Source organism: Sorghum bicolor, chromosome 4 (assembly GCF_000003195.3).
Source record: "Sorghum bicolor cultivar BTx623 chromosome 4, Sorghum_bicolor_NCBIv3, whole genome shotgun sequence".
In the NCBI taxonomy this organism is placed as follows: domain Eukaryota; kingdom Viridiplantae; phylum Streptophyta; class Magnoliopsida; order Poales; family Poaceae; genus Sorghum; species Sorghum bicolor.
Window position 1 is genome coordinate 61,659,252 of NC_012873.2, and position 22,743 is coordinate 61,681,994.

Below are 22,743 nucleotides of genomic sequence, written 5' to 3' on the forward strand. Positions count from 1 at the left end.
TGATTGTTTGTGGCCATCTCCCGGTGATTGTGAGAGGTTTGTGCCTACCTCGGCGGAGTGCCAAAGGCAACATTAGTGGATTGCTCGTGTCATTGATCTACCTCACTTGTGGGTAGGTTCTTGTGGTATCCTAGTGAGGACGAGGTTCGTGCTACACCTCTTAGCCACCGAACCACCAAGTGTTGGTCGACACAACGGGGACGTAGCGTGCTGGCAAGCACGTGAACCTCGGGAGAAAAATTGTGATTGTTCATTGGATTTCTCTCGGTGATTGGACTTCATATTATTGATTGGTTCATCCCCTCTACGCGGTGGTATAAAGTTCAAACCATCTCTTTTACATTCCCGCAAACTAGAGTAGCTTACTTACTTGTATAGAAACTTTAGGTAGCTTTCTAGTGTAAGTAGTGACATAGCTCTTGTGTGCCTAGTGATTATATCAACTAGAATTGTTGGATAGGTGGCTTGCAAACACCCCATTAGAGCTAGAGCAAAAAGCTTCGCTTTGTTATTTACTAACCTCTTGCTCTAGTGAGTTTGTAGAATTTTTAAATAGGCTATTCACCCCCCCTCTAGCCATATTAGGACCTTTCACACACCCTCCCTCTGTCTCCTACCTCCCGATGATCCTCCATGAGTCGCTCAACCTCACCATCCACCACTGCCCACCATGTCCTCCCTCTCTCCTCAAATTCCCAAAATGGAGCAGCAACAGTGTGGGGTTATGGCGGCACGGTGGCTGCTTGCATCGTGGAGTAGTGGCGATGCGGAATAGCGAGCGAGGTTGCGGCGACACGGAGCAACGGTGCGGGATTGCGGCGGCACTGAGCTGCGGTGATGCGGCGGCCCGGAGTAGGTGGCGCAGGGCTATGGCGGCGCGGAGAAGCGGTGACGCTGTGGCGAGGGGCTTCGAATCGGACAGCGTGCGTTGCTACTGGTTCAGGAAGAGGTCCAACAAAGAGATTGACGACATCAGCATAAGTGCCCACCCATCCGCTTCCCTCCTCATCTATATAATGTGTGTGTGCTTCTTAGGAACTTGACTATTTACTTGCAATGCTTAGCCTGCTTGAGGAACCGATGTTCTAGATCTGGCGTTTTGGTAGGTTCTAGATCTCGAGTTGTTGATGAAGATCTTGGTAGGTTCTGGATCCTGAGTCTTGGTTGATGAAGATTCATGTTCGTGCAAAATATCAATCGGCTATACATAGAGTAACAAAACAATGAGGCTTCAGATAGACATTCTAACTACATTGTAATAATCTTTCTTGTAAGCTCTACCTGAAGGTCAAATGAATATGACCTACAAAATAATTACGTAGTTACTAACAATATTCTCTATTGATTTATGAAAATACAGAACTGCATGTTTAGTTGTTTTGTTTCATTACTTGTGTATAGTAGTAAGATAGAGAACAGGGTGCTTTTATTCAGATGTTGTCTTACTTGGTTATTGATATTTCTACTGTTTCTAAGCTAGTGCCAGATTTGTCTAGTTTTGTAGTAGCTAAAGAAAATAAATAGCCTGTAGCATATCTTCATGTCACCTTAATAGATTTAAGTTTAGTTGGTCTATGAATCTATTGAAATATGTGCTTAGAGGAAGCAGGCATGGTTTGGGCAGCAACATGACTTGGAAACCCTATCAAAGAAAATCAAGAACCGGTTTGTTCCCTTTCATTACATGCTTTGTAGTCTGCTTTTCTTCCAGAGCATTTTAATCTTCTGTCACTCTATTGCTAACATGGTGAATTGATTTTAGCAGTCTTCAGTGTGTCTTCAGTTTTTGGCGATGAGTCAAGTCTCCTCGATGGGGATTCTGCTGAGTTCAATGTGGAGGAAAACATGAATGGTAATGGGAATAAAGAAAAGAAAACATCTCAGAAGATCAGGTGATGGCTCCCTGTCTTGTTACTCCTCCCAATATACTTGCTTTTCAGTGGTAATCTGGAATATTAGTTTGAAATTTCTGTTTATTTCTATATTTCACGGTTTTCTGCTTTGGGTTAGCAAGCAGACACTGCATTCTATGGTTGTGTAGTTTTAGTTCTCTATATTTCAATTGTTAACTAAAATATATTATCTTGTTGTAGTTACTCTGTTTAACCACGAGCGCAGGATCCGGGCCCATGCTTTCAGTTTAGTAAATAATTGCAATGTCTAGCTAATCGACTTGGTGATGCTACTGCCACTTTGTGCCACTAGTGATATAAATTTTACAAACTAGACATGCTGAACTACAGTGCACGTAGTTCATATTTAAATGTTGATAGTATTGGCTTTGCATCTGTTAGCAGGCAGCAGTAACATGTTTTTTGTAACTCTAAATATGACATTAGTTTACCATCAATAAAAGCAGAAATATACTTTGTGAGTGCAACTATTTCAACAGGATATGTTTAAATTGATAGTTGTACCTAACACATTTTAGCTTAGGCGGTAGCTATCTATTAAGTTATCTAAATTACTATTTGATTGAACGTTTCTTTTCTACAGTTTTCAGGAAGGGAATCGGTGGATAAACAATATTGGAGAAGTGCTTGACGAAGGAGCTTCATTCCACCGAGGCGGCTACATTGCTTATTTGCTTATTTGCGACATGGAGAGACAATTGTTGGCTTTATGAATTAGTCTTGTTTTTAAATTGCTTCATCATCAAATGTGTAAATATTTGTATATATAAACATATTTGATCAAATGGTTGTAAATCTATAATTGGAAATGCAATAAAGAAATGTCACCATATTTGTCATTAAATAAATGTCTGAGATTTCTTACAAAAAAAACAGATGGGCTAGATGGTGATATATGCATCCATGTCATGATCCACATAAGAAGTCTAGATGATGTGGCAATTCATCTATGACGGTTTAGAACCGTCATAGGTAATGGGTTTGGGTTGGGCTAACTAGGCCTTGGGCTTAATTGTGACGTTTTGAGATCGTCACGAATTCTGTTAATCTGTGACAATTTTGTGAAAATCGTCACGGAGGTTAATCCTTGACGCTCAATAGGTGACGTTCTCTAACACCGTCACAAATGTTGGATAGTGACAGTTTTTTGATAATCCATGACGGAAATTTTTCATCATGGATTAGCAGGTTTCTTGTAGTTGTGGCAGAACCACCCTAATTATATGGCCCACATGCACTTGACATTGTCCTTAAGACCTCTGACTACTGCACATGAGAGTCATATAACTTGGATAGTCTGTCGGGTGCCCTCGGAGGACCCCGAATCATCCACATTTTAACTCGTACAGGATCAACATGGAGTTACCACAACATTACAACATTTGTTACAAAAATAACTTACATCAGAGTGCGGAAGATTTATAACTCAACTTACAACATATGATGGAATATAAACAACTAAATTTCCAAAAGGTGTGTAGAGTAGCGGAAGCATCCTAGGTGAAGCTTCTAAGGTAGGAGAGGTGGATAAATCATGTCGCGCCCACCGACATGACCTCCATTAGCAGTCTAAGTCAGCACCTGCAACAGGGGTTATAAAACCCTGAGTACGAAAGTACTCAACAAGACTTAACCGACTAAAAAAAAGAGGTGAAGACTCAGATATGCAGGCTATAGGGATTCAAGGTAAAGCTTTAGCAAGATCAAAGCATTTCTTTTGCATAAAAGCTTACTAAGAGTAAAACCTACTTTCAAGTTTTAACTCAAGATCATCATTTATGACTAATCAAAACTATTATCAAACTTTCATAAGTAAACCATATCTTTCTTATACCAAGATTCACTTATTACTACGATGATGGTACGAGGATTGAGGCTCCATATCCGAGGAAACACGGCGATTCGAATCGATTAAACCCAGCTGGGGATTCAGTACCACACGACATATGTAGAACTTAATCTTGCATATGTCAACCTTTTCTATAGATCCTCCCATACAAGAACGGGTCCAGCGTCACCCGAGAGTACAGTACACCACCATCCTACAGCCAATCTAGATGTTTCACGGTCATCTCAGATCCGTAAGGTGGGTACACGCTACTCTCGCCATCTTTCCACTCCCAGTACGCGGTTAGCCGTTCTCAAGTATCGGAATAGCTATAGGTAAGGCTTACCGCCGCATGTGGGCTGTACTCAAAGTTCTCAATCACAACAGGCCAATCAACGGTACGGTCCTTAATCGACACAGTTGGAGACACTACTTTAAGACTCCATTCTTAAAGCAAGTCCACCGACCGGTCTCAAGTTTAACATTATCGACTACAAAAGTATGCCACAACAACCCTTCAAACTTTCTCATTTGAAAACTTATCTAATAAGCAGGGCTAAGCATACTAAGCATTTTCATAAAACAAGTATCAAGGTTAATATGGAAATCATCAAGGTAGATAATGCAGCAAATAGGATTCACTCAACTCCTATTCACCTAATGCATCATATTAACTCAAGTGATATAAATAACTTTATGAAAATACAAGGATAGGGTTTAATGTCCGGGGCTTGCCTTGACCGGAAGGGAAGTTCGGCAACTCAGCAAAACCAGATGGTTCTTCAAACTCGGAAGTGACCTACTGAGGATCTGATTCTTCCGGAGCGTATTCTATACGTAAAAGTGCATATGCATGATCAATGAGATGCTCATGACATGATAAAGACAGATTACATGTTCTTGGATGATAACAACAATCATAACTACCTCGAGTACAACTTACCTTCACGGTATAGAAATAAACTAACTTAGCTATCAAAACATAGATTACTACTAAGCAAATTTTATCATTTTCATGAAGCAAGGTTGTATAGATATCAGGCAACAAAGATCATTTATATGAAATAATCCATAACCAGGGAGCATATCATGCCAAGTATCCACTGGTTATCAATCAATCCCAAAGATCAATCAAAACCTAAAATGATTAGGCTTTCTATTTTTCTTAATAAACTCTTAATTAAATATTAATGACAGTAATTAAGTATTAACATCAAACAATAATTAAATGCCAAAGGTCATAAAAGATAATGACCTCAGGTCATCACACAATCCCAAAAGCACTCAAATTATAATTTGGAAATTAAGTTACTCATTATTTAAGTAAAGGCTAGCTAAAAGCAAACAATTCTATTTGCACACAAAACCAGGACAGCAGCATATACACAACTTCATTCAACCATAATTAGGGATCCAAACATCCAACAAAGGTGATATTAGACTTTCTGGAAAGATTAGATAATTTTCTACAACTTTGTTATTATCTTCGAGAACTGATTTAATAGATAAAATGGCCAAACAGTATGAATAAACAATTCTGTCCAGACCTTGGACAGAATCAGACATTAAGCTTCATACATCTATAACCAGAGTTCTAGATCATCAAAATTCATGATCCATAACATTTTGGAAAGCTTATGAAAATTACTACAATTCATCTTTTATCATGAAAGCATAATTCATAAGTTTAGTAGGTTGAAATTGCACAACTACAGAAACTGATCCAGAATTTGACAGAGAGGAACCATTTCTGAAACTTAAATTTAAACAGGCATAACTCAGAAACTATAGGGCCAAATGCCACCAAAATTTAACACCAGCTAGATACATGAATTCTATACAACTTTGTTATAGACAAGTTTCATATCCAACATTATTTACCTAGAGCAATTCATAAGGTTCCAGAAACTGTCCAGAAATCACTAATAATTTAATTATAGACAAATAACATTTCATTTATGTTCCAAACTTGGACCTGGGCAAAACCCAGCTCACCAAAAGTTGAAATACATCAAAGAGATACTAGAAAATATCATGGTCATCCCTAAATAAATTCTTTTTATGTCTTTATTAATTTATTTAGATAAATAGACAAAGTAATAACCATATATCAAAAGTACACAATAAATTCTGAGAAAACTACAGAAGCTCATATATGTTCTCCAAAGTCTACTGTATAAATTTCATGCCATTTGAATAAGTATAGCAGTTTCCATGAAAAAGATAAATTTCCATCACAAGAAAGCATGTAGCAACAAGATAAATAAGAAACTCGACATTTTCTACAAACACATAGCTAAATTATGTATCTGTATGATATAAAGACCTCATATAAAGGCAGAGGAACCATATTTTACATTTATTTATTTTTAGTTTAATTTTAAACTATTTAATAAGCACTAAACAAGATAAATTAATAACTTAACCATATATCCTCTACTGAACATGAAATTTTTACTGTAACACTCACATAACATCACGAGAACACTATAAAAATTTCAGAGAAATAGGAGCTATACAGAATGAGATATGAATTTCTCCTTTTTAAACATAATTAAAAGGCATAAATCATAACTAATTATTTTACTACAAAACATGGTCAGTTTCATATTTTTAATAAAAACTAGACATCCTAAGGAGCACAACAAAATTTGGTTCACCAAAATTGGAGTTACCAAACTCCAGATATGAATTTTCAAAGATTCACTAAAACATCTACAAACAAGTCCTTATAGCACTATTCACCTGAGTCACAGTCTGTGCAATTAGACCCCTGGAGAACATCAAATTGTCGCGCGAAGTCCCTGGCCGCGAACTGAAAACAGAGGAGCTCGCCGGAGATCGCAGTTTCGACGTTGGGGTGCTCGTCGGCGGCAGTGGAGCAGCGGGGGAGTTCACTTGGACTCACGCACACCCTCTGGTTCCCTCTACTTGGCCAGAGGTGGTCTGTGGAGGCATGGCCACGTGAACAGCGGCACTGGCGGAGCTCTGGACGGGGCTAGGGGAAAACTTGGCGCTCCGGCCGCCGGGAAGGCGAGGGGACGAGTTGGGGAGCATCAGGGGCTCATCACGACTTCGTCAAGCTGCTCAGAACTGGTGGAGAAGCACGGAGGAGGGCTGGCCACGTGAAGCGCCCACGGCGGCGCTTTCGGCCGGAGTTGGGGAAGAAGAAGAAGCTCCAGCGATTGGGCGGGTTAGAGGGCGTGCTAGGGAGCGCTCTGGGTTCGCAAGAGTGCGGCGAAAGTGGTGGAAGGCTCAATTGAGTTGGGGAGGGATCGAGTATGGTGTATTTGCGAAGGGAGTGGTCGCCGGTGGTTTTGGCCGTCGAAAACAGAGGAACTCGAAGTCGGCCGCGTGGGCATTCAAAAGGACGAAGCGGAGGGGTCGCGGGCGTCCACGTCGCGTGGTGACGCGGCCGGCAAGTAGCTGCGTGGCGGCGAGGCGCGCGCGGCGCTGCATGGCCTGCGGCCGCGCGGTGACTGGACTCGTGATCCATATCCGGATACTGTAGCAAGCTCTATCCCTCCCTTCCCTGTCTTTTGCAAATTACTCTCAAAAATTGAACTGAAGTCAAATTTCTGCTAAAATAAAACTTGTTCAGAATTTTGAATGCTACAAAACATCTTTAAGGGTCCAAGGCTGATTTTAAATGGAAAGGGACGAATTTGAGCCAAACAGTTTGAAATTCAAATCTCAAATTGGGAAAAATTCCAATTTTGAATTGGGGCAGATTAGAAATTCCAAAATTAATTTTGATTTTCTAAAACAACTTGAAAAATTTCCAACATGAAAGTTGTTTAACTTTTTGAGATCTACAACTTTTATGTTGGCCACTTTTCAAGATTCCAAATAGATTTTGAATTGGGGATTCAAATTGGAAAAGAGGAAAATTTCTGGAAATCTGTATTTTCAAAATTACTTTGAATTTTGTACTGAAACTTCAAAAACTCAAAACACCAAAGTTGTACACCTTGATAATATCTACAACTTTTCTTTTGAACTCATCCCCAAATTTTGCTTAGTTTTTAAGTTACACAAAAGGGGGTAAAAACTGGGGTTGAAATTAGGGGTTTTTCTTAGCTATTCCCTTACCACCCTCCTTAACTAGGGATTAAACAACCATCACAAGCATGATAAACACACTTTAATTCCCTAAGCACAATCAACCAAAATAAACTTATTTTTAAGTTGATGCATAATGATGTGCTCAACAAATATGCTTTGCAATGCTTATGATGACATGATCCAGTTTTAGTGTTCGTAACATCAGGGATGTTACAGTAGTGGAGCCACCGGACGCACCCTGAGCGTCCGGTGCTCACCAGACTCATGCGCAGAGAGGGTCGCCAAACCACCCGTACACCGGACGCTGAGCACCGGACTCACTCCGGTGCGTCCGGTGCACTCTGCTACACCCGTCAGCACATCGGACGCTAAAGGCCAGCGTCCGGTGCCTCCGTGCAGAGCGTCCGGTGAGTGAGAAACACTCCCGTGACTTCTCCAAATTTCCCACCGGCGCAATAGAAAATATGCACTTAATTAATTTTCTCAAAAGCGCCGAATCCCGCTTCGCAAGCTCGGCGGGAGGGAGAGAGAAACCCACACCTCTCTCAACCCTAGGAACACCACCTCCTTTGTAAAGTGTGCCAACACCAACAAGTGTACACCACCATGTGCATGTGTGTTAGCATTTTCACAAACATTTTCCCAAAGGAGTTAGCCTCTCAAACTTGCCACGCCACTCGATCCTAACACGTATGCAAAGTTAGATCGCTCAAGTGGCACTAGATGACCGATATGCAAACAAGTTTGCCCCTCTTGATAGTACGGCCATCTATCCTAAATCCGGTCATAAACTTCTCTACACACCTATGACCGGTGAAATGGAAATGCCCTAGGTTATACCTTTGCATTGCGCTTTCCATTCCATCTCCTCCAATGTTGATGCAACACATGCACCAACCAATCACCAAATGATATGATCCACTTCATATCATCACGTGACCGTATTGGTTCATCGATCTTGACCTCACTTGCTCTTCACCGTTGCCTCGGTCCATCGGCGCCAAGTCTTGCTCAAGCTTCACCGTCACACGCGGTCCCTCGCTTCAAGCCTCTGACTTACCCTTCACTCTTGCAACCGGTCCATCAAGCCAAGCCTCATCTTGCTCTTCTCCACCTTGGTCACATGACTCCATGTCATGTCTCATATGCAATGAGCTCCTTCATCATCACATCATCACCTGTGGACTAATCTCCTGTGTATCTCACATAAACACCATTAGTCCACCTAATTTGTCACTCAATTACCAAAACCAAACAAGGACCTTTCACAACTTAGAAATTATTTTTATGGATTTTAATGTAGATTCAGATAATATTTGGCATAAGAGTTGTTTGAATATTTTTTTATGTCTTCTAAAATATAGAAACATATAATTATCGCTTATGCATTCATGTATACTTAATCCGCATGATAGCACAACATATATGATTTAATTAAGTTTGATTCTATATATCAATGATGATAGAAGTGGGCAATTTAATTAGAATACTTACGTTGTTTAATATGTTTTTCATAATAGAAGATGATGGTAATTTAGATGTAAATTCAAGGGGTTACTTAGATTACTACATCACAATAGCAAGATGTGATGAGTAATTTAGATGAAAATTTATTTACTACTTTAGATTGTGTTGCCCATTGTTAGATGTGGTAATTCAGATGAAGATTTATTGGGCTACTTTACAATATTTTTCGTAATGGAAGAGGTGGGTATATTTTTAGAAAACATAATACCAGATGACTATTATTACCATTGGTGATTACGATGTACCAAATTGGTGCCCAAATCTAGTTCAACGGGCATCAGTGGATTTCTTTTTCGCGAACGACACATCCATCCACACCATTTCTTTCTTTTCATTATTCTGTGTCGTTTCTTTTTTTACAGGTTTCACTTTGTTCTTACATATTTTCTCTCCTACATAGCATATATGGTTAAGGGTTTAGGGTTTAGGGTTTAGGATTTAGAAGTTATGACATTTTGAAGTAAATGTTTTTCTTTTCTAATGATGTCGGCATATGGTTCTATCTAGAAAAAGATATAGGTGATATTTTTTTTTGCTAGAAAAGGAAAGGTAATCTGTCCTAAAATCATTCGCTAGATTTAGTTTACGCGGACGTTCGCTATTTAGTCTAGTCGGTGCGCAATCCAAGTGATCAAATAGAATGACATGTATATATACCTTGAGTTAGTCTTTTCTAGCTATTTAATATAAAAAAGGCAGATCGAAGAGGGTAACTTGTAAGCATATATAAGAGTACTTTCATTGTTAAGCAATTGTTTTGTTTTTCTATAAAGGTGCAATGGTAGAAGTGGGTCTATGTAGGCAATTTTTATAGAAAATATAATACATAAAATTGCCCTTATTATTTGTGATATGTAGAGTTTACAAGATTGATTTTCAAATATTTTTAGTTTTTCTTTCTTGAGTTTTTGGATGTCTATAGTATTACTCCCTATAAAGATTATACGTGTGGAGGTCCCCAAAAAAGTCTCTATCTGGTATAGCAAGATTGTGCTTTATATTTTATATATAGTAAGATTGTGTCTAGAGGTACTTCTTGTACACATTATGTGTGCATAGTGTCATGAAGAACCCTATTTTTTTGTTCAGGACATCAATGGTGCGATACAGTATAAATGTATAACATTCATGTTAGTAAAAAAATCAGCAGACTCACATTGACGCATCAGGTTTTATTTCATAAAACATATATAGTACATGCTATCATATACGTATATGCACATACACTCATGGACTGACACTCTACCTTTATGACCACCTTTGAGAAACTAGACTAACATATCTTCTAATTGGTGAAGCGTAAATCATGGAAACCCCACTATCACACAAGAAAATTTTAGCGGTAATGGCAAGCACCCGTGCTATGGGCAGATTCAACCAAAAGGAGCATAGCCATAACCAACTAAGCTGTGGTGTTAATTCCAATTTGTATGCATAAGTTGTTTATCAGTGAAATAAAGTTGCATGTAGTTACTCTCATAGGTCTAAGCTAATCTATTAATCATGCCAACCTATAAACTAGATGGTTTCGATCTATAGCCATTAATTAGTGTGCCAACTAAGTAAAATACTAATGTGGTATTGTAGATAATGAGGAGAGATAAGAAAATAGTTTCTTATATAGGAAACTATGTTTACATGAAAACTAATATATGAAGAGATGTGATTGATAAATGATATATGAGAGAGTACACATTTGATGGACAAAGTTTAATTTTGAAAAAAAAATGTCCTTCGGAAGGTGGTTTCTATGTGTAGTGTCTACTTGATTTGGTAAGTATGAAAATTATCTGATAGTTTCTGGGTTGTGACTGCTCTTAGCTAGACAAGTCTTAGTGGGGGGTTTAATATGTTCTAGTTTCTATGTTGGAACTTGGAAATAACGCAGATAGTTTTATCTGTCATAAAACTCATTTCATCTGTAGTGCGTTGGAGACTTCATGCAGTTTCCTTGTTTCAAGATGCACTAGAGGAAAATATCAATCCTAAAAATTATCATAGAAAACATGAAACATTCATGTTCCATGCACGATATATATGGACCAGATCATATATAGCTTTTGTTTCGCTCAAGGACTACAAATCCGACCAGGTTGTACGCATGATACATCCAATCCTGGGCAAGAACCTATTCTTGCCTCGGCTGGGAGCTAACAGAGAGCAAGAATGCTCCATGGTCCGTGCATGGTCCATACATATATATGCAAATATGACATATGCGCTACCTCTCTTTACACACTTTGTGTGGCATAAGCATATAACAAAAGATATGAAGCAACCTTTTGTTAAACCTTGGCCAGCCAACCGGCCCCTAGCAGCTAGCTACACCTATAGGCAGCCTCAGCTCATGCGTCTGCTGGTACACACAATACACCTCCTCGATCTCTCCTCATGCACGCATGTGTACACCACACATCCAGAAGCAAGCAATGAGCATATATGCATACAATGCCCTTTGATGAGCAGCAGGCAGGCAAGCAAGCAAGCTACCTCTTGCCCTTGCCTGCTGCCTTTGATAAAGCCTATCGATCGAGCTATCTATCTACTACACCACGCACACAACAGCACGCACACACGCACGCCCCAATGTCTCCCCGTTCTCCTTTTGCGCTAGCTAGCTTTGTTCCTGGATCGACGGTTGTCTTATCTCTTATTCTTTACTCCTAGCCTCTCTTTTCGTTTCTTCAAGCTTTGGTTCTTCCCTCACTAGGACCATATGGGGCACACATGCATCCATGCGTATATATGCACCATCAGATCATAAATATGGCTGCTTAGAAGCAAATCAATCTATATATATGCAGCTAGCTCTAGCCTGCTGTCTTCTTCGATCTCTTATCCATGGCCGATTGATCTCTCTCGGTTGGTTCAAGTGATTGATATGTAGATGGCGCGGATTATATCCGTCCTAGGGTGAAGTCGAGGTTCGGTTTCTTGCCTCTGCCAAACATCCCAGCTACATGGAACGGCGACGACGAGTTTAGGTCGGAGACGACATCGTCAAGGCTTTGTGATTGCACGTCCTGCAAAGATTAATTAGGTGGAAAAGGAAAAAATAACAGAATAATTAAAGTGGGAGGTCAAAAGATTGGAAATGATGTGATAACTGCACTAACTGATGGCTGAAAAATGCAAGCTGCCGACAATATGCATTAACTGATCAAAGCTCAACAGGGGCACGGTCCAAAGGCGCATGAAACGGAATGATCGCTGTTGCACTAACTAGCAGAATGGCATCATGGCCATCGTCGGCGAGGTATTGGAGATAATGATGGACTTGGTTTAGAGAGAGAAAAAAAGGGCTGCGTACCTCGAAGGATTTGATGTCGCCGGGAGTGGCATCTCTTGATTTGTCATGGAACCAGGCCCCCTTGCTGCTGGAGCAAAGAAGAAAAAGGAGAGGAATTCAATCATCGAAAAAGATTATCATGGGCTGATCGAGAGAATCAAATGCCTCCATATCTTTTCACCCGTAGTGGGAGTCCATTGATGTGAGGGAAAAAGAAGGCAGCAGGGAACAAAGTGGGCATGCATGCAACACCGTACCTAGCTATACTTTCACTGTTAAGATGCTGTAAATGACAAGCTAACTTTATCATATCAGGGACTAACTGGAGGTAAAGGTCGAGACATGCATACAACATGTTCTAGCTTATGCTACTCTGATCTACCATGTGATATGGCACACTGATCAATGCCTGCCACATACATGCATGTCATTAGGTGTTAGGAAGGTTCATATGTGCTGACTGCTGAGGCATAGATAGACTCATCACTGCTACGCTACCGTATTTCCACGTGGTTGCAACCATACATACACATTGTAACCAGCAGAAAATTGCGAACATATCATGTTGTTTCTCATGTAGTTTCTCAAGATTCGATGATGTACCACTGTTTCATGTCGTAGTAGTGGAACAAATGTGTGCACTTTGTCATTGCTGCCTAGCATATATCCATAATTAAATATATCAACTTAATATATTCGGGAGATCATTGCAGCATGATGGGGAGCAGATGGAACAAAGGTACGAGCCCCTGGTGCTTTTTGGGAGCACTTGGAGGTGGTCGTTATAGTAAACAAGGAAAATGAGACAAAGGAATACTCCATTGTTTTGCCTAAAGTGGCTACAAGATGACTATAGTTTGAACCTAAAGAAGAAGACCACTACTAGTTTGAATCGGAAAAGATGTCGGAAGGTGCACGTTATTTAGCTGATGACTGGTTCTTTAGAACATTGTTATACTAATGATTGTAGATAGTACTCCACCGTACGGCAGTGTATATACTATATATATATATATATATATATATATATATATATATATATATATACTTATTTCTGAAGAATATACACGTACTGCTTGTACGTAGAGGTCAGAGACATGCGTTCATATGATTAGAGGTAGTCTAAACATGTTTTTTTTTGCGGGGGTCTAAACATGTTAGTTAGATGTTATGTATTGGAGGGTAATACTTTGTGCTTTTAACACTACACACACAGCCTTTTGAGCTACATCGACCCCTTCTGGTCCTATACAATCGAGTAGACAACAAGCAGCTAGTTTCACAAGAATGTAGGTACCTCTTTCCCTTTGTTACTACCTCAACCACGGCAGCAATTTGCCAATCTAGTCCCGGTCATGTCATTCATCACATCTCTAGCTATAGATTCGATGCTACTGCTAACAACACTATAGGCCTTGTTTAGTTCCATTTTTTTAAAAAAAATGATACTGTAGCACTTTCGTTTATATGTGACAAATATTGTCCAATTATAGACTAATTAGGCTTGAAAAATTCGTCTCGCAAATTACAGGCAAGCTGTGTAACTAGTTTTTGTTTTCGTGTATATTTAATGATTTATGCATGTGTCCAAAGATTCGATGTGATAGAGAATCTTGAAAATTTTTGGTTTTAGGAACTAAGGGCTTGTTTAGATGCAAAAAGTTTTTAGATTTTGACACTGTAGCATTTTCGTTTTTATTTGACAAACATTGTCTAATTATGGAGTAACTAGGCTTAAAAGATTCATCTCGTGATTTACAGGTAAACTGTGCAATTAGTTATTCTTTTTATCTATATTTACTACTTCATGCATGTGCCGCAAGATTCGATGTGACAGGGAATCTTGTAAAGTTTTGGGTTTTTGGGTGTATCTAAACAGAGCCTAAACAAGACCATATATACTACCTCTCATGAACACTCTAGGAAGCTAGCAATTAATTTGGATTTAGATGGAGTACTAATAATGTGGCCAGGGCAGCACTAATGGAGTGGTATGTAGGAGGTACGGAGTATGCAGCATACAAGAGGTGAGGACGGAAGGAATATGATGGCGTGATATATCTGTGTATACCTTATCGAGGAGCTGCACCAGAGAGCACACATGCTGGAGCCATGCTCGTTGCCGCCGTCAGGATTTGAGTGCTGAGCAGACGACTCAGACCCGCTGGTGGTGTTGGTGAGGTCAAACAGGTTGTCGTCGGGGATGTCGATGATCGCTTTCGCAGCCGCTTGCCCTGCAAAATAATTCCATCCACTAGCATGTCACAAAGAGTTCCTGATGACACCTAGGGGTAGTAGTAGTATGATCATCATCGTAGTACTACATACCATAGGATGAAGCAGAAGCTGGCTTGTGGTCAGTAGTCTTGATGGTCCGGTACATCTGCAGCCAACAAAAGAAAAGAAATACAAATAAACGATGATGACAAAACATACGTGCTGCTAAACAACGATCAAGCTTTTTTTTTTAAAAAAAAAATGGCAAGCAAGATTGAGGTATAGGAATATCGAAGCAGTACATTAAAGTCAATGTGGGGTACTGGTCATACTACAAGGAAGGATGGCCAATGAATGAAGGCTGCACCCGACACAAGCGGGGGCATTGATGGCTCCATCAGCTACTGTGCAGCGCCCAGCAGCTAGCAGCGTCCCAGCAGCAGCAGCGGCAGCTCCAAGGGTAAGATTCATTATTGCGGAATGATGCCGGGTTGTACTTGCCACCTCTTCTTGGGCAGTATGCATATCAATGCTGCTGCGGCTCGGCCAGCCCGGCTGCTGCATCATGCTCGTGCGTGTGTGCGCATCGATCGTACGCCATGGCGGATCGATCGATCGTCGTCGAAACGATGATGGCCGGATCCGCCCGCCCGGCCGCGCCGCGCGCGACGCCGCAGCACCGCGCGCGCGCGCGCACTCCGCCATGCCATCCGCCCTGCACCTTCATTTCCCCCCCTGCCGGAGTGCCGGCCCAGCTGCCCTGATCCCCTCGAACCCTTCCTTCCGGTGTGGCCTTTAATGGCAAGCCGCATTGCATGCTTTGTGCGCTCGAACTGATGCTGATCTGGGGCTCGGGGTTTTATTGAAAAGCTAGCTGCATATGCGCCCAGCACCGTGGAAAAAGCTACAGCTACAGCTACGGTGGCGACGACAATGGAAATAAACCCCGGCCCTCGTCTCCCCAAGCTGCGCTGCTGCTAGCAGTGATCGCGCTTTCTCTCTCGTGGTGGAAGGGTATATCCATATGGGGGTGGTGAAATGTTGAGACGGCTGGGAGTAAGGAGAGAAATTAATTTTTTTACTGCTTCCATATCGGCAAGTCATAGTGTAAAATGACCCTACTCCTATTCCATGCATGCCGCATGAGCTGAGCAAGCTACCGGCACAGTAAAACTGTGAAAATGAGGTCAACTTTCTCATGCAAGAAATGAGTGTATAGCTTGTTTTTTTTAAAGGAGTGTATAGCTTGGTATATATATCTTGTACGGTATGTAAGTACAACGTACTGTATTCTCATATTGATGAGGTCTAGTCTGTACTCTTTTATTTTGGGAAAAAAAATTCTACTACAAGAGTAAGATCTGTACGTACGTTAGCGATCGAGAGGATGAACATTCATATGTAGGAGTAGGATATAATATATATACTTATATAGAGACAGAAGAAGGCCGTGCAAGAACAATGCAAAAACATGCTCATAGTCATATAGTAGGAGATAGCTAGTAGAGAATGAAACTATGGCGGAGCGAGGTTTGTTTGTTGAGATTATAGATGCTATATAACCGATTATATATATATACGGAGTTCGTTCAAGGGATCGGACAGATAGAATTCATGAGTAGGTGATGGATTATTCCCCTCACCTGCAAGTGCGACTTGACATGGGCCAAGGTCAGATCCTTCACGTCCATTAGCTCAAGAACTGACTTGGGTGTAGCTCCTGCACATACATACATACAGGCAGCAGCAAAGGCATCGTCAGCACGCAATCATTCACCCAACAGCAGCAGGCTAGCAACGACATGCTAGCTATTGATACTGCTAGGCCAAGCCGCCAAGGATGGAAGGAAAGGAGAGGTAGCGTAGGCGTAGAGCGCGTACTCTCGTGGCCCCCGAGCAGCTCGACGGCGTGGACGAAGCGCGCGTGCAGCGACGTCGTCCACCGCATCCGTGGCGCGCGCGCGCCCCGCTTCGCCGGCGCCCCCGCGAGCCGGAGCGCGGCCTTGGGGGACCTCGGCCCGGCGGCGGCGTGGCCGCCGATCGCGTCGTAGCAATGCGGGTGGTGGTGGTGGTGGTGGCTCTGCAGGAACGGGAGCGGCTGCGAGGTGTTGTACACGGGGATGCCCCGGATGGGCCTCATGGACGTCAGGTCCCGGCGGAGGCCGCCGCCGGCGCCGCCCTCGGGGAGGATGGGCTGGGTGTGGTGCAAAAACGGGAGGGCCAGGTGGGAGTGCGAGCTCGTCGGCACCTGATGATGATGCTGGTGCGCGCCCGCCGCCGCCACCGCCGCGTGGTATCCCACGGCTGTCGTCGGCGCCGAGGAGGCGAAAGCGAGGGAGGCGGGGGCCGTGGTGGCCGTTGCAGCAGCCGCCGCCGCCGCCGCTGTTGTAGTCGCAGGCGAGGTGGTGTCTAGAGCCCTCTTCCAAAACCCTAGCTCCATTGGCTTGGTGGCTGGGGGAGGGCTGATCTGCAGCTGCAAGTCCGGGTGCGCTGGGAACAGCTCCATTCTCTCTCGAAGTGTATGACGAGAAGCCGCCCGGCTGGCGTGTGTATCTTCTCGTCGTCGTATATAGAAGGGATCGGCGGAGGAGCGTATGATTTGGTTGGGGGAGAGAGTTTGGAAATTGAGGAGGAGGAGGAGGACGCCGGAATTCTCGCTTGGAAGCGAGGAGCCTAGCTAGCTAGTGTGTGTGAGAGAGAGCTAGCAGGAGTTGGGAGAAGTGGGGAGGAGGGGGCTGATGTGGAGAGAGAGAGAGAGGGAGGGGTTGGAAACTTGGAGAGTTGGAGTGGAAAGGACAGGAGTGTGTGTTTGTATTTGTATGTGTAGTGTGGCGTGTGAAAAAGAGAGGAGAGGCTGCTTGTTGCTGGGGTGTGTGGCCCTAGGGAGGAAGATATAGATTGGTCTTTTCTCCCACACCATGCATCTCCTTTTGCTTTCCTTTCCGCTTTCTTTTTCTCCCCGGCCCGGCCTCTCTTCTTTCTTTCTTTCTTTTTTTCCTCTCCCCGGGCTCTCTCTCCACGCACGCGCTTTTTGGGGGTGTTTCTCGGGGCAGATTGCTGTGGGAGAATGACACTTTCGACAGGGATGTGTGTGTATATATGCTGTGGGAGGGAGGGAGGGAATGTAAGAGGTGAGGTAACATTCCCTTTTCAGGCTATGTGTGCTTGGTCGCTCTGTTAATGGACACCCATACACTTTGAACGCCAGTAGGTGGTGTATGTGTGTACTTATTCTTGTGGTGGGCATCATTGGGTGCTAATTCAGTGGTCGGTACCGAAAGAAGCCGGATTACTCCTAGACCATAGTGATCCGTGTAGTTCTATTTGGATTTCCAATATAAATCTCTTTTTTTTTAAAAAAAAGAAAGAATAATATAATAGAAAGATATCCGGGCCCATCCTGTGGATAGAGGAATGCGACTATTACATATCTCGCACCATAAAGACGGGAATGAATTTACATAGTTCAACTCATAACTCAAATCTTGAAATAAAATACCATCAAATTAAGCGAAGAAGCACATAATTTTGGCACCTTGTGTTCCTCGAACTGTTGCAATTCGGTCCAAGATCAAAGCCAACATGTCCCCCCTAAAAGGACCTACAAAAGAGTTTTTGGTTTACATCTGCCAAATACAACTTCATGCTTGTTAGCCAGATAGACCAACAGATCGCACATCACAGATGCTCCTATCAATTAAAAAAAAAACTCATCCAGAGTGAGATTCGCATGCCTTCTTACAAGATTGTGAAAATAGTTTTATCATAAAAAATATTTTCTTATTCAATTTTTTTTGCCACACCTTGTTTATTATGAAACTTGAAATGCCATTTGTTAAAGAGAGACATTTATTTTGAATATCTAAGTTTTAAATCTCTCCTAGACCCCTTGTTATTTGGTTGGCATAAAGTAGACCATCTAACTAGCACATATTTCTTTGTTTTTGTGATGATCATTTTGCTAAAAGAATCTAGATCTATAATACTCTACTTTTTTAAGTCTCCCTTTAGGACTTTGAAGAAAAGATAGCATAAACTAGACAAAATTGAATTAATCAGCACTAGTTTACCATCCACAAACAAATGATTTTGTTTGCAGCCACTAATTCTTTTTTCAATCTTTCCTTTACCGTTTATGGTCTTTGTTATGTAAACCTAGATAACGAAATGGGTAATAAGAGCCCATTTGCAACCAAATAATTCTAACTCTAAACCATATATTTTTAGAGTACAAGTCAAAACACATACACACACCATACCCACACATAACCTTTCCTCCTTACTCTCTCATGCATGTCCTCTTCCATATATCATCTTCAGTAAGATGGTTGCCACCTATAATAACAACCAAGGAGAAAAGGTACATCTCTAGACCCTAAATAGATTTTGGTGGATTGAACGACAATACGAGTAAGACATGAAATTAGTGAAATTATAGGTATTTAGCACCCGAAATATATTATGTTGGGCTCATATATATTGTGAGGGGGGAACTTATAGGCATAACTTAGAAACAGCTCTTAAAGTATATAGTTACTTATAGGCATTGGAGTACCAGGTTCGAGCTTGACAAAGTTTTAGTAGTAGGGACATAGGTAGATTTCTGCAACCATGCTTTGATACCTGTGCTCGCTATAAGGAGTTTCACCCTGACATCAAGCTAGTTCACATGCTGTAGCACTGACTTGAGGGTCGCAAGAAGGTGCATAAAGTCGTCATCCACAATCTCCGCTAGCGCAGGAAGGTAATGCAATGCATCTACTTTCAATGGATAATCTACATTTTCTTTTCTAAATAATTGGTCTATTTGTTCTCTTTTCTTTAGGCTAGATCACATATTTTGCTATATGGGACATCTTTTGTTCATTGAACTGGCATTCTTTCAATCACTACGCTAAAGCAATCAATGCCGTTATTATTTTGTTATAAATGGTGAGTATTTTTATTCCCCTTGTCCCTACTAGTTTGCTTATGTTTTGACTAAAATCACATTGCCGTTACTAAAAGTTAAATTTTGATGTAAAAGAAATGCAAATTAGTTAAGGCTATTTGTTTGAACATCATATGGGTCATTGTATTCATGATGAAGGTGTACACCTCCATCCATTTTCTCTAGATTCGCCCCTGTTATCCCTAGTGAGTAGTGTAGTCGTTGATCTTATTGTTAGCTTACTAGTTGCTAGGTAGTAGTTCTAGTGCTTGCTTGTTTGAGTACATAATTACTTGTTCTCACACAACTTGTAGGGGTTTTCTTTTGTATCGTGTAGGCTAGGAAAAGTAGAGGCTATTAGAACGGTCTCTTGTACTAACATTTTGCCTAGTGTTTTGAGCTTGTAGAAAAAATTATTATGTTATTCATCTCTTCTCTAGCCATCTATATTATCATATACTCCTGAAGATAGAGGAAACAAAACCTCTCCGTGCTAGCCATTTAAGCCATTATAATTGTTTTTTGAAAATGATGCACTTGCTATTTATTAGGGACAGAGACGAAAAACTAACACATAATTAATTACTATCTAAATGTCAATAAATTTTTAGGTATGGAGAGACTATTCTCTTAGCTTCGCCCAAGAATACAAGGCGTAATCCTGATGCGATTATATACAGTGCATGCATGTATTATGTCGATATCTCCTGATGCGACTACAGTACGTGCATTTTTCAACATCGACGGAGCCGCAGCGCGTGCGTGGAATCTTCGCGGCCACATGGCGGATGCGGCCGCAGCAAATGCGCGTGTCAGAAATGGACATGTGCGCGTTCGACCGGTTGACATCGATCGATCCCAGAGAGAGGCAGCGGCAGCGCAGCCGAGACCGATTAAACGCGGCTGCAGCGCGGGAAAAAGCACCTTACTGTCGGTCAAGTCGTGCTCCTGAATGGTTAAAGTACACACACGAACACAAGCATCTGCAATTCTGCATATAAGCAATCGCTGGCAGCAAATTAATACAGAAGAGGACGGTAAACTGAGATGAGAATCTGCCGTATCACGATCCTGCTTGGATTTGTTTACCGCGCCTGGGCGGCTTCAATTTTCCAGCAGGACTTAAATAAGAGATCTCCCAACTTCCCAAGTGCCTGCGTGTACCAGGTGCCGAAATCAACATTCCTCCAGGACATAAGTGACGTGATGCGACGAGTCGCACGCACAGTAACGTGACGGGTGCATTTGGGATAACACTAAACGAGCGGGGGGTACCACGCGCGGGTAGCTAGGGATCAGGAGCTACCACCACTGGAGGAAAGCACAAGACAAACTGTGCAGCAATTAACACAAGCTAGATGTCTAGTGTCAGGCAGACATGACGACGGGTTTGGAGAGAAAGAGCGCTGCGATGCACACTTTTAATCAGATTTCAGAGAGAGAAAGATGCCTTGCTTCAACTATGAATGATTTTTATCCAGGACATGCATGTGCTGCTCATACTAATACTATAGCATTCCTACCACTTACTTTAGTCCTACTAGTCATATGGACAAGACCAAACACAACACAGCTGATGAATGAACAGGCATACTACATGAACTGTTACCCGTTTTAAGTACTAGCCAGGATAGCATAAACATGGCACACAGTTTGGTGCTGTTCTGGATCAGAAAACCTTACGACAGTAACGAACATCTATCTGCTTCGAACCGACGTGCCCAACTGTTTGCGGACACTGAAACTAAAGCGAAAGCGATCCCCCAACCCCCTTTTCCGCGTGACGTGTGCAAAGTCTACTACGGCAGGGAGACATGCACGCATTGCCATTGCTTAACAAAGTCGTAGCAGCGGTAACATAAGAACAATCCCCGGCCGGCATCACGGCATGTGCACGGATGGGGACAGCAGCAGCAGCAGCAGCGAGACCCAACAACATAACAGCTAGCAAGACGCGCCCCTCTCGGACGGACGGAGCTGTTTGTAATTGTGAGGTGGAGTCACAGTCATCAGTCACGCACACACACATAACGCCCAAGGAGCGGGTCGCCTGCGCCGCTGGTAAATGATGCCTGCCTCCATCACCGTGCGGTGGTGCATGCCTCGTGGCCGGTTGGCCGGTCGGCGCCGGCCCCACCCATCATACGGCCACATCCCGCCGGGAACCCCACCGTCCGTGTCCCGGTCTAGCTACCGACAGTCAAAACCGCACCCTTGCCCACAATTTGACCGTCACTCATGGAGTAGGGGCGGGATTACTGAATTCGTCTACCATTCACAGTCCTCCCTTCCTAATATATACGTACCGGTGCTGCAGGTACAGTGCACCGTGGCAGTTCTGTTTTTTTAAAACCCATCGTGCTGACAGTAGTTATAACACTCATACCTAGGGCATCTAAGCAAGTATTGCGTGGATTGGAGAAATCAGGATACCAGATTCCATGCACAGACAAGATGAATAACTTAATCCGTGACGTTGACATGCAGAAATGACAAATAATCAGTCAAAGGGCGACACAATATGCCGCGAGGGGTATATTACTACTAGTACTGCATTAAGCAATTCATGAACTGACAATATAGAAGGCACTACGGAACAAATCTGATTTGATCTAGTAAGTAGGAATAAGATAAGGCGATGCCCACAAAGAGGCATGATTGTATAATCATTACTATATTAGAAATCCTGATCTGCTTAGACCAATAGGTATTTTGTTTAAGCAATGATTTGGGTGACTAACCACTGGACTTATATTTAGACACTTAGAACTAGCATGACAAGGAGCATCTGTTTTTTTTTTCACTATATAGGCGAGCTAATAGGGGTGGTACGACAAGGCTGCATACTTAGATCGGCTCAGGCGCTCAGCCACATGATGCATGGTTTGGCTCACTTGAATTTGCAAGGTCCAGACAGTCATGCACGTCAGCACGTGAATTGCAGTCTACTATCTCCTAGTTCCTCAGTTTCTGC

The 22,743-nt window shown here is 42.2% G+C and overlaps 1 protein-coding gene across 2 annotated transcripts; it reads right to left on the bottom strand.

The window, feature by feature from the left end:
* LOC110434480 (probable transcription factor KAN2) lies at positions 11,307-17,884 on the bottom strand. Of its 2 annotated transcripts, none has more exons than XM_021458595.1 (6): positions 16,721-17,884; positions 16,483-16,559; positions 14,951-15,005; positions 14,694-14,856; positions 12,644-12,710; positions 11,307-12,356 (listed from the first exon to the last, which is right to left on the bottom strand). In XM_021458595.1, exons 1-6 carry the CDS (start codon positions 17,343-17,345, stop codon positions 12,231-12,233), a joined length of 1,113 nt encoding a protein of 370 aa, XP_021314270.1. In that variant the 5' UTR covers positions 17,346-17,884; the 3' UTR covers positions 11,307-12,230. The 2 variants fall into 2 exon arrangements, with proteins under 2 accessions (XP_021314270.1, XP_021314271.1); XM_021458596.1 differs by having other exon boundaries at positions 12,644-12,707; positions 16,721-17,883.